Below are 14,651 nucleotides of genomic sequence, written 5' to 3' on the forward strand. Positions count from 1 at the left end.
CTCCACCACTGTCTCTCTCTCCTCTATGGTCTTATTTACACTACAGTGCAGACTGTGTTAACCAGGACTCATTATGGGGGTTTTACACCTTCCTCTCAAGCACCTGTTACTGGCTACTGTCAGCAAGACAATGGACTCGATGGCTCGTTGGTCAGAGTTCGTTCAGGGTGGGGATGCATTCAGCACACTGTTAAAGGGGATCCCAGCTCCCATTCTGCCATACACTCTCCCAGAGGCATGCGGACTGAGTTAGCCAGCAGGCCTCTGAAGAGATGCAGAGACTCTCATCCCCCACAAAGCAAGCTGCTGAACGACCTCGCTGAATCATGTTTTAGCCACTTGTTTGAAGGCAATGTAGAAAAGTTAACCCTCCTTCTGTATGTGTGCGCGGCTATGCTGACATCTATTGGCCAGCCAGGTTCATGGCTCAGTGGTTTGAGCATTAGCCTGCTAAACCCAGGTTTGTGAGTTCAATCCTTGAGGGGGCCATTTAGGGTTCTGGGGCAAAATTGGGGATTGGCCCTGCTTTGAGCAGGGGGTTGGACTAGATGATCTCCTGAGGTCCCTTCCAACTCTGATATTCTATGAATCCCAACTTCTCTTCCCTTCCCTGTGGATAGCTTAGTGTGGTAACTTGTTGATATCCCAAGAAATATATTCCAGGCCCAGTTTCTTATTCAAAGTGACCAATTTTCTATGGCTATGCAGGGCCGTGTATCACATGTGCTTTTCCTAGCTTCATCCCGATATCCTTCTCCAGGCCCCTGACATTACTATGTTAGCTTGATGTGCAGAATGAGATTAAACCAGCAGGATTCCACTAATAGCCTCTGATTTTGCTTTTCCTTCGTGAAACCTCCATTGTCCCATAGGATAAGAAAAAAACTACCCATTCTCCCTCTTCCACCATTAGAGAATGCAGAGCCTGCCTGATTCCATGAAGCTGCAGCATTAAATCACACTACATAGAAGGATGGATTTCCTTTGATTCTTGTGCAATAGGGGCTATAATTTGAAATAATTACAGATGTATTTATTATTGGAAATTCTTTTTCCATGTACTGAATCTCTAGCCACATGGGGCTACTTCCCACTGGGATTTTCTATTCTTGCAATGATGTTTTACTGAAAACCTGAAATTCAGCACTTGCAAATACTTACAATTTTCTCACCACCTGCAAATGCTGTTACTGAACTCAGAGATGCTTTCGCAGTACACTGCAGCCTCTATGGAAGTGTTTTAGGCTGGCCTATACTATTGACTATCTTTCGGATGCCCACCACACTGAAGACCGTAGGTGATTGAATTCTAACAATCCAGTCTTTCCAGCAGAGGTTTCAAATCTGTAAACTAGCGTCTCCCACAAGACTGAGGAAAAGATCAGGTACGTAAATCTTTAGTTACACTATAGCATAAGAGTCTGATGCTGCTCCCACTGAAATCAATGACAAAACTGCCAATGACTTCAATGATACGAGATCAGACCCCATGCGCCAGGTTTTTTTGTAAGAGATTAGATGAATTATATGGAGAAGGGGCCAAGAATTCCCAGTTTTAACAGTAACTATTTTTTTTAAACAAGCCTTTTGGAAGGGATCTAAACCCTCAAGCTTCAGGGCATAAGCCAATCTCTAACTATTAGAGGTTAGGAAGAAACTTTCCCTAGGGTAGGTTATCTCATAACTGCCTATTACAGGGTTTGTTGCACCTTCTTCTGAAGCCGCTACTATTGGATCCTGTCAGAGGCAGGATGCCAGACTAGCTGAACCACTAGCTGAACCACTGGTATGATCCCATCTGGCATTTCCTATGATACAAATCCCAGTGAAATCCAAAGGAAAGTCAATTGCTTGTTTTAGTAACTTTTGGAGGTTTGCAGTGCTTATCACTTTTGTAGACTTGTGTAAATTACCATCTGCCAACTAACTCACCCAACATATTGTATGGCTACAATGAAAGAACAGACACATATGAATGATATTCAACCTTCATAACACTCCACAGTGGAGTACTTCATTCTTTATAATACAACAGCCCCTTCCAATATCAACCTTCTCTTCCTACCTCTTTTCTTCTTCCTGAATTTCCTCTCTCCGTGTGTGGCTGGGAGGAGCATACACTGTAAATTCAGCCTCGTTTTCCCAGTGCATCACTTCTTCTCTGGCTTCATTATCCCAGTTAGTATCTACCCCTTCCATCATAAGATCCACCTGCCCCTCGGGGAGGATACGGACTGAAATGGGAAGGGTGGAGGAAGTGGTGAAGTGAAGGTAGCCGGTTTTATAAGAATCTATCCACACCATATTGTGACATGTGGAATGTAGTACTGTATAAATATTAGTAAACAGAGAGGTATTCAAATATGCCAGAACTCAGAAAATGTAGCTCAGGATTTGAATCATTTTCAGTCATACTGGAGCTGTGATAGACATTAGTTTTGCACAGTTTTCCCTAAGGAAGAAGTCCATAATGGGTGTGGATAGGCCAAAATAAGAATCAGTCCTGCCTATGAAAAATGGCTTTCTCTGTACTCATACACCAGCTATTGGGTCAGATCTTCAACTGGTGTAAATTGGTACAGATCTGTTGACTTTGATTTGCACCAGTTGAGGATCTGGCCCATTTATCTCTGGGCCATAATCTGATTGTTCTTGCAAAAATAGGCAATGGTGGGGAAAGACCCAGAGAGCTCTTGGTCGCTTGCACTTTACTGCAAACAGCAGCCAGAATCCCCTTCTTATACATGCTGGGTGAAATTCACCCCAGTGCAGGGACATGGCCCCCTTCCCTTCCACTCTGGTTTACAGGCTGGGGCTGGGGCTTGTGGAATCACACCCTGCGCTCCTAGAACACTTGCCTGGTTCAAGTCTTAGTCCAGTACCTCCAGACTCATTCTGCCTGCCTGTGTTCTCAGCAAGCAGAATGCCTCCAAGAAGCGTTTCTGCGCCAGTGCACCTCCACATGTAACCCTTCTGCTGCAGTGCCTGCTGAAATCAGAGTTATCCCCAAGTTTGAATTAACCCTGCCCTATGGCATTATACACTGCACACAGGAACTCTCCTTCACATCCAAGTCATTTGCCAACACTGCAGGGAAATAATACTAGACAATCTAATGGTCCCTTCTGGCCATACGTTCTATCAATCTATATGTCATGTCATGCCATGCGTCAAGAAGGGCCAGCAGGCCTACTTCCTGAGAAAAGCTCAGAGTACAGATCTGATCCAAAGCCCAGTGCAGTTAATGAGATTCTTTCCATTATCTTCAGCAAGCATTGGGTCAGGCCCCGCTGTCCATTCATATTTTAGATGCATGCGAGAAAATGAAGAAGAGGAGATAATGCGACCCAGAGCATTTAGTACACAGGCAGGTAATTATGGGGTCTGACTAACAACTCGATTCAACAAATCTTGGCCACAAAACACATGGAGCCTATGATGAGTTTAATAAGAAAGTATGCATCAAATTAAAAAATACAGAAAGATAGAAAAAGGACAGTTATGATCCATTTTTATTCTATCACGTGCACTCAGTAATACACTACAGGACATCATACTAATACCACACATTTCACTTTGTCTTTATCTAATTTTTTACAGAAATACAATTATGAAAACACAAAGAAGAAGAAAGATACTTTTCTATTAATCTCGGCTCTTGTTTTTAGAATATATGAAAACAGGGCAACACAGAGCACTCAGCTACCAGATGGGCACATTATAAAAACAGAGCTAGGATATGTTATTTTGGTTGTGTGGATAGTAACTCCTCGTTAAGGCTGCCTATCTTGTAAAGGAAACTAGCGGGGAACAACAGGTTGGCATGAAAAGGAGGCATCTGATGGTTTTTGACAGGCCAGCCCAGAATGTGCTGTAGGGGCATACTGGAGATTTTCATACAATGGCCCCTCTTGGAATAATTTCATTGCTAGGGAGTCACTCTGAAATTTTTCAACACGCTAGATCTGAAAAGTGACATTGTCTAGGGAAAAGTCAGCAATTACTCAGGCTGAATTAAGTTCACCCTTGTGAAGCGGGCCAGCACCAGGCCTAGGACAAAAGAATCCCATGCATGACTACAGGCTGGGGACCAACTGGCTAAGCAGCAGTTCTGTAGAAATGGATCTGGGGATTACAGTGGATGAGAAGCTGGATATGAGTCAGCAGTGTGCCCTTGTTGCCAAGAAGGCTAACGGCATATTGGGCTGCATTAATAGGAGCATTGCCAGTAGATCGAGGGAAGTGATTGCTCCCCTCTATTTGGCACTGGGGAGGCCACATCTGTAGTATTGCATCTAGTTTTGAGCCCCCCTGCTACAGAAAGGCTGTGGACAAATTGGAGAGAGACCAGCGGAGGGCAACAAAAATGATTAAGGGCTGGGGCACATGATTTACGAGGAGAGGCTGAGGGAACTGGGCTAGTTTAGTCTGCAGAAGAGAAGAGTGAGGGGGGATTTGATAGCAGCCTTCAACTACTGGAAGGGGGGTTCCAAAGAGGTTGGAGCTCAGCTATTCTTAGTGATGGCAAATGACAGAACAAGGAGCAAGGGTCTCCAGTTACAGTGGGTGAGGTCTAGGTTGGATATTAGGAAACACTATTTCACTAAAAGGGTGGTGAAGCCCTGAAATGCATTACCTAGGGAGGTGGTGGAATCTCCATCCTTAGAGGTTTTTAAGGTCAGGCTTGACAAAGTCCTGGCTGGGATGATTTAGTTGGGGTTGGTCCTGCTTTGAACAGGGGGTTGGACTAGATGACCTCCTGAGGTTTCTTCCAACCCCAATCTTCTATGATTCTATGTGCCACGAATTTCACATAACATTTGCTATTCTGGGTCAGACCCCACCACCCCCACATGCTAAAAGCAGAACAGCCCTGTAGTGAAAGAGAAAGAATGCAAGTCTCCAGTGAGAAGTTAAAAGCAATTATTGAATCAAGCTAAGTCTTTGTGAAAGAGAACTCAATTCAAAGAAGTGAGCAGGTTGCAGCTGGCATTCACAAGGTGAAATATTTGGTATGTTGTGGCTTTTAAAAACATTTTATGGTTTCAGAAGTGATGGGAAGAGGGAAAAATAAGAAGCTCTCTTTTTGGAAGGGTGCATGAGAGATATATTTCAATGCTCACATGCAGTATTTGTACAGCCTCACAGCCATTACTCCCAGCCACGTTCTGAAGCGCCCACAGCTCCACCTCTGAGTTTTACAGATACCAAGTGAAAGCAGTAAGAGAATGATTATTGGAGGTGATCAGAGTCAGATTGTCTCTAGGAGCAGAAAAGGAAAGGAAGAACCTCCTCTCCCCTTCATCAAAGAGGTAGTCAGTCACATGTCTAAATCCTGTGATGGGGGCGGTTCTCCAAGGTCTTCATTTTCCATTTGTTTCAGAGGCCCTAAGCCCCTTCCCCCCCTGAAACAAAAGGAGAAGAAGGATTACATTAATAAAGGTACTGGCTGTTTGGATTGGAGCAGATCAGTCATTCTATCCAGTCATTGCCTGCATTTGTCACATAAAACGATTTAAAATGCCACAACACACCAAATCAGAGATTTCACTTAAACCAGTTGTAGTAAGAAGAGGGCCTGAAACATAAGGCCTTATATTAGATGCCTGGTATGAGACCGGAGGCCTGGGCTAAGGTAGTTAAAACCTTGCTGATATGAAGCAAAGTTAAGTTGTGAGCAAGAGGCAGGCCCTGCTCACAGAATTCGGCAAGCACAGGGTTGATATTGCTAAAACATATATTCCTAAGAAGTGCGAGGCACAAAACACTAACGCAAGCACATTCCAGAAAGGTGGTACCAGAACACCCCGATAAACATATTCCCCAAAGATAACAGGAACATGCTGACCCATCTTAAGGATAAGGTCAGGATGACAGCATGATGAATAGAGATGTTTTGATTGCACCTACAGGTACAAGGCAATGGGTGGCACCCTAATACGTTAGAGGTTGGCACCCTAATATGTCAAGGATGATATGTAACTTGTTTGTATTGCTGTAAAAAGATGTAGCTCAGAGGAAGTGTCTTTGTCTGGCCTAGGGAATAGTGGAAAGTCCCGCCACTAACTGACCCGGTTCATTGTCACGGGCATACATGTGTTAGTGTACCTGTAACCACTGAGCCAGGGCATTAGCACCGTGCTTTATCAGCAATGAACCTGACCAAGTGTCTTCGCTACGAACCAAGTCTGTGAATGTATTGGGTGGTTCGCTTAAGGTCTGCTGTGCCAGCTGTCTGCACAGAGCTGGGACAGCACACAGGAGAACACCCAGGAGAACACGCACGCAGCCAAACATCTGACAACACCAGTCATGCATGGAGGGTGAAATTCTACCCTATGCACACAGCTAGCACAGGGCTGCTACTCCACTTAAATCCCACTTAAAATAGGGCTTCAGAAGGACTTAAGTGGTGTATCAGCCTTGTGAAATTCACCCTGAAAGTAAGCATGACAGGTTCGGTCACAGAGACCCCCTTGGGACTGCCACCTGATGTGCTGAAATTACCTCTGAGCCTGTTTTCTCTGCCAGTTTGGGACTTCAGAACCCTGACTTGTTGAGTCTGACACACTAGCCAGCTGCAACACAGACCCAGGGTCTGAACCAAGCCCCCAAAGCTGCAGACTTAACTGAAAACAGCTCAGCAAGTACTCCTGTCTCCAGCACCCAGACACCCAGCTCCCAATGGGATCCAAACCCCAAATAAATCCGTTTTACTCTGTATAAAGCTTATACAGGGTAAACTCATAAATTATCTGCCCTCTATAACACTGATAGAGAGATATGCACAGCTGTTTGCTCCCCCAGGTATTAATCACTTGCTCTGGGTCAAATAATAAACAAAAGTGATTTTATTAAGCATAAAAAGTAGGATTTAAGTGGTTCCAAGTAATAACAGATGGAACAAAGTAAATTACCAAGCAAAATAAAACAAAACACGCAAGTCTAAGCCTAATACATTAAGAAACTGAATAAAATCTCACCCTGAGAGATGTTCCAATAAGCTTCTTTCACAGACTGGACTCCTTCCTCGTCTGGGCCCAAATCTTTCCCCTGGTACAATCCTTGTTAGTTCCAGATCAGGTGGTAACTAGGGGATTTCTCATGACTGGCAGCCCCCTTTGTTCTGTTCCACCCCCTTTTATAGCTTTGGCACAAGGTGGGAATCCTTTGTCTCTCTCTGGGTTCCCACCCCTCCTTCTAAATGGAAAAGCACCAGGTTTAAGATGGATTCCAGTATCATGTGACATGTTCACATGTCCTGTGAGACTTCATTACCCACTCGCTGACACACATGAATACCGAAAGGCTTACAAGTAAACAGAGCCATCTACAGTCAATTGTTCAAGTCAATGGGAGCCATCAAGATTCTAAACCACCATTAATGGCCCACACTTTCCATAATTACATTAGGACCTCAGAGTTATGCTTCATATTCCTAGTTTCAGATACAAGAATGACACGTTCATACAAATAGGATGAACACACTCCGTAGATTAGAAGCTTTGTGATTGTCAGGGCTGAATCCCCACTCTGGCACCTCAAGTGCAGGAAGTGGGGGCCCGCAAGAATTTTAAAAATTAATACTGGCCACTCTAGGCTTGTATTAAACTCCCAAGGTTACAGCTTCTTTCTGACCTTGGCTTGGTAAATACTGCCACCACCCAAATGCAAAAAACCCCTTGGAACCCAGGAAGGAGCACTTGGGAATTCCTCCCTGTGGGGTATCCTCAAACCCTTTCACCTCCTGGTCAATTGTGTAGTGCATCTTTGAAACCTGCCCATCCAACTCCCCAAAGAGCCGGAGAAGAATTCTCAAGTAATTCAAGCAGATGGCATCATTCAACCTTGAATGCTTTTATTTTAATGATTTTATGTCCTCTTTCAGGAAAGCCTAGAATAGAGATTTCTATAAAAGCCCACAAAGAAAAACACTCTCAGGAGTCCCACAAAATCCTCTGACGTTTAAGTGAAGTCGAGATGATGATAGCTATATATTCTACCCTAACAAATACATCCTGCTACTACTTGTATACCCTGTTTCACTTGCTGAATATAAGAGCCACAAAAGTATAACAATCATATATTCCAACACTAAATTGGGCAGAAAAATCCAGATTTCATGGAGGGGAGAGGAGGGGACCCAACTCCTGCCTTATTACTCCAAATTCCCAATTGGGAAAACACCCCAACACACTGCGTGTAAGCATGTTTAAAAAAAAATCAACCAAACTGTCAATGATGACAACTAATCAACTATGACAACAGTGTTGCATTTTCCTGTATGCTGGCCTTCAGTTTTGCCATGTAACATGTAGTTGACATTATCACACAACATCATAGCATGGTTTCATAATTCAGGATAAGCTATACTTAGCCAAGGCAGATATCATTTCATTTTTTAACTAAAAAGTTGGGGAGTGAGTCTGTCTGTCATTGTGCAATTCAATGGTGGGAGAGGGAAGTAGCTGGGGCAAAGTGCCTTGTCTGTCTGTCTCACCAGGGGCCCAAATGTGTCACCTGTTGCAAGAGTTACTTTCGCCATACCCGTGCAAAGGGATTTTCCTTCTAGACCCATCAAGCCCCAAGGACATGCCGTAGAGCATCAAGTCTAGGCTCACGTGTTAACGTAAAGAGGAAGCTTTGGAGGGGTTTAGAATGTATATTTGTTCCAAATTCCAACCACCTCTAAAGGTCTGCAAAATGTCCTCTGGCATTGTCCAAGGGTGCACCTCAAAGTGTCTCATATAAATTCTGCTTAAAGATCATCTGACAATGACAGACAGACTCACTCCCCAGTTTGGGATGTTCTTCATATTTGAAGAATTTATCCCCAGAATTGGACTGTCTTTCACACCGAGATCCAGACCAAAGAATAGGCTATGAGAATCAAACAAGCATCCCAAATCTACTCTGCATAGATTGAAATTTACCACGAATGTACTGCAGGTCAAAACCATCTCAAAAATGCAACATTGACATTTTAACAATATTGTTCCCACAGCTTCTCTAAATACTTTCAGAACCTCTGCAGTGTGGAACCCACCCCAGACCTACACAGGGATGTCTCTATACTGAAGCTGCAGCCCCTTTCTGAATCAGGTTTTATCAATAAAGGCCAATAATACTTGTCAACTGAAACTGTAACAAGAGAAATTGGTTACTTACTCTCTTCCACTGGGCACAAGGTTCCAACTTCTGCAGCCTATGAAGAAAAAAGGAAATAGTAAAATATTAATTATTGTCAACTATTTTTGACTATAGCCTCTCTCTTGCTTTCTCTCTCGGTGTTAACACTCTTCCCCTCTGGCAATTCAGTAGATGGCACCCTTCTCTTTTGAGTCAAACCCGAACCAGTACCCCAGCAAGTAATGCTGTGCTGTTAAAAGCCTTTTGAATGAAATATAAAACCAAGGTCCTATCTGTGGCTGTTAAAAATACCATTGCACTTTTTGTAAGACTGTCAGGGTCAACCCCAGCATCCTGGCCAAATGTGTCCATTCTACCTATCTAAATTCCCCAGGCAATTTCCATTAGATACAGTATTTTTCTCTCTCCTAGTTAAACTTCTCTATACTACAGTTGTGTGCTGTTAAACAGCTGTTGTCTCACCCCAAAGGTGACTGCATTTCAATGTCGGGCAAAGTGAGTTATTCCGATACTTGACAAGAGAGGCCCAAATTCTTCTCTCAGTGAGGTTGCTGTGGAGCAACTGAAAGTCCTTGGCCCACAGTTTGTACATTTTATTATTACAGCTTGCTCACTGCTTGGTCTGGACAAGATTGCTAAGTATTGGCACAGATAGCTTAACCATGGAGGTTTTGCTGCAGTCTCCAGGGCTAGTCCCTTAACAAGTCTTCCTTCTCTAAGGCAGAGGACAGCCAGCATTGACAGATTTAGATCAACTACTATAGCACCGTTCTTAAAAATCAGCCCAATTTATCAAGGCAAACAATGCTGCATGGGGATCTCTTTTAAGGCACTAAGGGCTAAGCAAAAAAAGTGGGATGGCTCTTCCTCAGCTGACTGAGAGGTCTGGCTGGGGAGGGTAAGGGGGTCAGAGCAATGACAGAAGCATGGAATCTTTCGTCCGCTCTGCTCGGATTCAGGCACAGAATGTCAGGTGACAGCCTCTAGCTTTCTTGGATGAAAATGGAAAACAAATATTGGGCCAAATGTTGCTCACGGTTACACCAGCATGTACTATGGTTCCACGTGCCCTCTGCACTGGCATCAGAGCTGCTGGGATGTCCAGGAGAGTACAGGCTGAACAGCAGGAGCTGTGTTCCCTGGAGCTCTGGGAGATATTGTCCCTCTAAACTCACACAATGGTGAGCATAATGCAGCCCAAAGGGTATCTCAGAGGATTTGGGTTTTGTGCAACTTTGTTGTACAATGTATTTAAATATTAACAAAAATAGCAGTGAAGCCCTGCACGGCACATCTGAGCTGGAGAGCAGGGGGTGCTTCAGAAAACCTGGGAAATACCTGTGGGGAACCTTCCAGAACAGACTGAACATGTGGCCTTTTCACAGCAAGTCAGTAGAACAGAGGGGAGCCCTGCTGAACATGTCAGAGCTCGGAAAGAGGACGTGGGGTAGGGATTACTAGATGTTGCAAAGTACGGATGAGCGTTGCTGTGCTGACCAGTCCATGGCTTATATCTAACGGAATCCAATTCAGTAGTAAAAATGGGTTGGTTTTGGTTTTTTTAACCCGGTCACTGCCACTGGAACATGCATGGGCTACTTGGCTTGCTTGGAGGAAGAACTTCCAGGGCTGGCCTGGTGGGTTCTTTAGATCTGAAGTAATGAAAGGAGGAGCTTCATTTTCAGTCCCTGTAAATTCTTCCTTACTTTATATTTGAGCTTCTTTGATTTCAGTGGGAGCAGGATCAGACCTTTCAAGTGCTGGTGATATGGGAACATGAGAGGAGCTGCCAGACCAGCTCAGACCATTGGTCTAGCTAGTTCAGCAACTTTCCTTCCACAGTGACCAACACCTGAGGTTTTAGAGGAAGGGGGTGAAAACCGAGCTATCATACACAATTTGGAAACATTGCGCATGGGGGTGTGGGAATATTTCCTCCTGATCCCTGCAGGTGACCATGTTGTGAAATGTCACACTGCACATCAGAATGTTGCTAGTGGTGATAGAATTATCCTAACTTCTACAGGTTTCAGAGTAGCAGCCGTGTTAGTCTGTATTCGCAAAAAGAAAAGGAGAACTTGTGGCACCTTAGAGACTAACAAATTTATTAGAGCATAAGCTTTCGTGAGCTACAGCTCACTTCATCGGATGCATGACCTAACTTCTACGACATCCTGCCACAGTATTTTACCTCCATAGGTATCGATGCAACTTTGTGCAGAAGGGACCCCACCTGGCCAGCCCAAAGTTAACGAATCATCATGGGAGAGCCCCATTGATCCCCAATCATTAGTTTAGTCTCTTTATCATACCCACTGTAACCACATACCTGAGCATCTTGCTTCACTCTGGCCAGAGGCTGTGGAATCACCTTCTCCATTCCCTGAACAAACCACTTGAACACCCTGCCAGTCAGAAACTCCTGTTAAACTCCTGTTACAGCCCTTGCTTTCTTCATCGGGGGGGTTTGCATGCAGCTTGAGCCAGGGCAGACTTAGCACCACAAAGGGCCCGCAATGCAAGAAGCAAATTTACCCAATATCTGTGTCCACCCTCTGCGTATTGCTCTGCCCCAATTAATTCAATCAATCAATCAATCAATCAGTGATAAGGTGCCAGAGGTGGCTAGATATACTCGGCATGTTCTTGAAATGAGTGTTCCACCAGGCAAACACGGGGGGATGCACATGGGGCAGCAATGGAAAGGGCCAGCGGATCAAAGCGTTCGGGAACCCAAATACCTAAGACACCAAGGACCGTCCCAAGGCGACAGTGAAACATTTCAGAAGGATTCACACTGCACTACCTGCCACCGTCGCCCCCTCGCGTCTGAGGATAGAGAGATATGCCGAGTCCCAAAAGGCTGTCTGTAGATGCCCGCTGTGAGGGTCCCGATACACTGTGACTTGCTTGAGAGCTTCCCTTTAGTGCTGTCCTGGTCTTACTCACTTTCCATTCTGCTTGGGATTGTTCACAGCGAGAGAGAAGCGACATCGTGAGTTTCATTGTAAACAGTGAAGGCCTTTAAGGCTTAAGCCATGTAGGTGAAATCCACCCTTGTGCAGAAGGCCAGATCCAATGAACATCGCTGGAGCCACATCCGTCTACCACAGCTCAGCACCCAGCCCAAGATCAGAACTAGGTCCATTTTGCGGGCATAAGTAGGATTTAGATATTGCACCTACAGCCTGTGCCAGCCCGCTGCACAGGGGAGAGCTTCATGCTGTAGGACTTGTAAGAGCTGCTACCTGCTCGTTGATTTGTATTGTAGTGGCACCTGGGGCCCAAATCATGGATCAGGGTCCTGTTGTGCTAGCCACTGGACAAACCCAGAACTAAAAGACAGGCGCTTACAATCTGACAACCAAAACACCAGTATCAGCATCGCTCTCAGTCTCGTAGCTGCCTCATCCCAAATGATCACCAGCATTTTGAACTCTAAACCCTGCTAAAACCATCAGCAGCAGGAGAAGAATGGATGGAGGGGAAGCTTCATTCTGTATTTTCAGTCATTGGTTTCTGAAACTAACCAGCACCACATGGTTTGGTTTGTGCTCAAAAATGGATACAGCACAGAGTCTAAATGGCATCAACATTTTAAAGGGCACAAGGTGATGTTTCAGAAGGTGAAATGAAAACTGAGGTTCTGTGGAGCACTAAGGGATAAGACTCGCCCCTTTAAACTAGTTTTATAAACATTTACAGCAAAGAATGCCCCAGATACCTTTGCTCTGCTGCCAACGTATCAGTACAGGATTTCTTCGAGAACTAGGAAGATTACTAACTCAGTGTGCCAGTACAAATTTCCCATGCGTGCTCGGATGGGTACTGGCCTAGGATTGCCATATGCACCCGGTTTTGACAGCATCAGTCCCTAGCCAGCACAAGTACAAGTAATTTACTTCCTTTCACTGCCTGCAACTCCAAGGCTATGAAAGCAGGATACCGAGGGAAACCAGTGCAATAAGTTTCAGAGTAGCAGCCGTGTTAGTCTGTATTCACAAAAAGAAAAGGAGTACTTGTGGCACCTTAGAGACTAACAAATTTATTTGAGCATAAGCTTTCGTGAGCTACAGTTCAGCTCCCGAAAGCTTATGCTCAAATAAATTTGCTAGTCTCTAAGGTACCATCAGTGCAATAAGATCTTGGAAAGAGACTTGGCTATAGCAGACTATGAAGTTTCCAGTCCTGAAACTTCTACAGTCAGGCACCCCATTCACCCCAGCAAAAATCACTCACCTTCTCTTACCGCTGCCTCTTCAGATTTCCCCTCCTTTAAATCCTGTCATACAAACACATATGGAATAGACTGACATGACGACATCTGAATTAAAGTGACAATGCAGCTAATAGCAACACCTCTGCCTCCAACCCCATCTGCGTTCATTTTCATATGCCTTGGCCTGACAGCAGAGATGCCCGGCAGACAAACAGTAACCAGCATTTATAAAATGAACAGAAATGAAGGAGTGATTTCTTTGGCTCCTGCTACTTCCCAGGCAAATGTACAACTCTGGCTTATCTGACAGCTTGGGATCTGCAGGGTGTTACAGTCTTCAGTGACTGCTTTTTAAAATTTAAAATCAATTAACAAAAAAAGATAGTGGAGATACATTTTGCCAAAATTTATTTTGCCATGTTACCCCTCCCAGTATCAATACCCCTCTGGGGGAATAAATTTTGGCAAAACGTATCTCCACTATCTTTTTTTGTTAATTGATTTTAAATTTTAAAAAGCAGTCACTGAAGACTGTAACACCCTGCAGATCCCAAGGACCAATCAAAACTAAACTTTCTGAGTTCTTGAGAGCTAAACTTATACTTCATGGTCCTGTCTACACTAGGGGAATTGGTGGTAGCACCAGTAGGAATATTTCAGTCAAGATTCATAGGTCCGATTCTGATCTCACAAAGGTTTTATACCCACGTAATTCATTTCATGTAATGATTTCAGTGAAGTGATTCAGGTTTTACACCCATGTAATGATTTCAGTAGAGTGATTCCTACATACACTGATGTAATTGAAAGCAGAATCAGGCTGTCACCTACTGGGTATAAAATAAAACGTTGTTTGTTTTCTTTTCTAGATGTTCTCAAAAGAAAATCATCAGGTTTCCCTCCCGAGGGGTTTGTGTCTAAATAGAGCGAGCACAGGAAAATCAGGAGCATGCTTTTCCCTTTGATCTTTCACTGACCTGACCTAAAGGGCAGTGTTTCTTGCTCACTTTTAAGTTAACATACCCTGCTTGAGCTAAAGATGCTTCCGCAAGAGAATCCTGCCTTTCAATTTTCAAATTTCAATAGAAATCTGTTTATTTTTGATCTTCAAGCTTGTGTGTATGTTGAAAATAATTTTTTCTCCTCTCCTTTCAGGTCAATGTTTGGTCCTGAATAGGCTGGGCAGGCATAAAAACAAGCAGAAAAATACCCCCAGGTGGATCAGATAAAGTATCAAAGAAAAATGGGTTCATTTTCTTCACAAGAGATCTCTTCTTGAGGT

At 44.1% G+C, this 14,651-nt stretch overlaps 1 protein-coding gene across 1 annotated transcript in view; it reads right to left on the reverse strand.

Annotated features, from left to right (window-relative positions):
* Positions 1–14,651, reverse strand: part of CNGB1 (cyclic nucleotide gated channel subunit beta 1) — a 96,382-nt gene that overhangs the window by 62,375 nt on the left and 19,356 nt on the right. Inside the window, exons 9-13 of the mRNA XM_043495241.1 lie at positions 13,390–13,432; positions 11,957–12,110; positions 11,480–11,555; positions 9,169–9,205; positions 2,066–2,234 (exon numbers count right to left, since the gene is read on the reverse strand). Coding sequence (XP_043351176.1) covers positions 2,066–2,234; positions 9,169–9,205; positions 11,480–11,555; positions 11,957–12,110; positions 13,390–13,432 — 479 coding nt within the window. The remainder of the gene's footprint in view (positions 1–2,065; positions 2,235–9,168; positions 9,206–11,479; positions 11,556–11,956; positions 12,111–13,389; positions 13,433–14,651) is intronic.

Source organism: Dermochelys coriacea, chromosome 12, assembly GCF_009764565.3.
Source record: "Dermochelys coriacea isolate rDerCor1 chromosome 12, rDerCor1.pri.v4, whole genome shotgun sequence".
In the NCBI taxonomy this organism is placed as follows: domain Eukaryota; kingdom Metazoa; phylum Chordata; order Testudines; family Dermochelyidae; genus Dermochelys; species Dermochelys coriacea.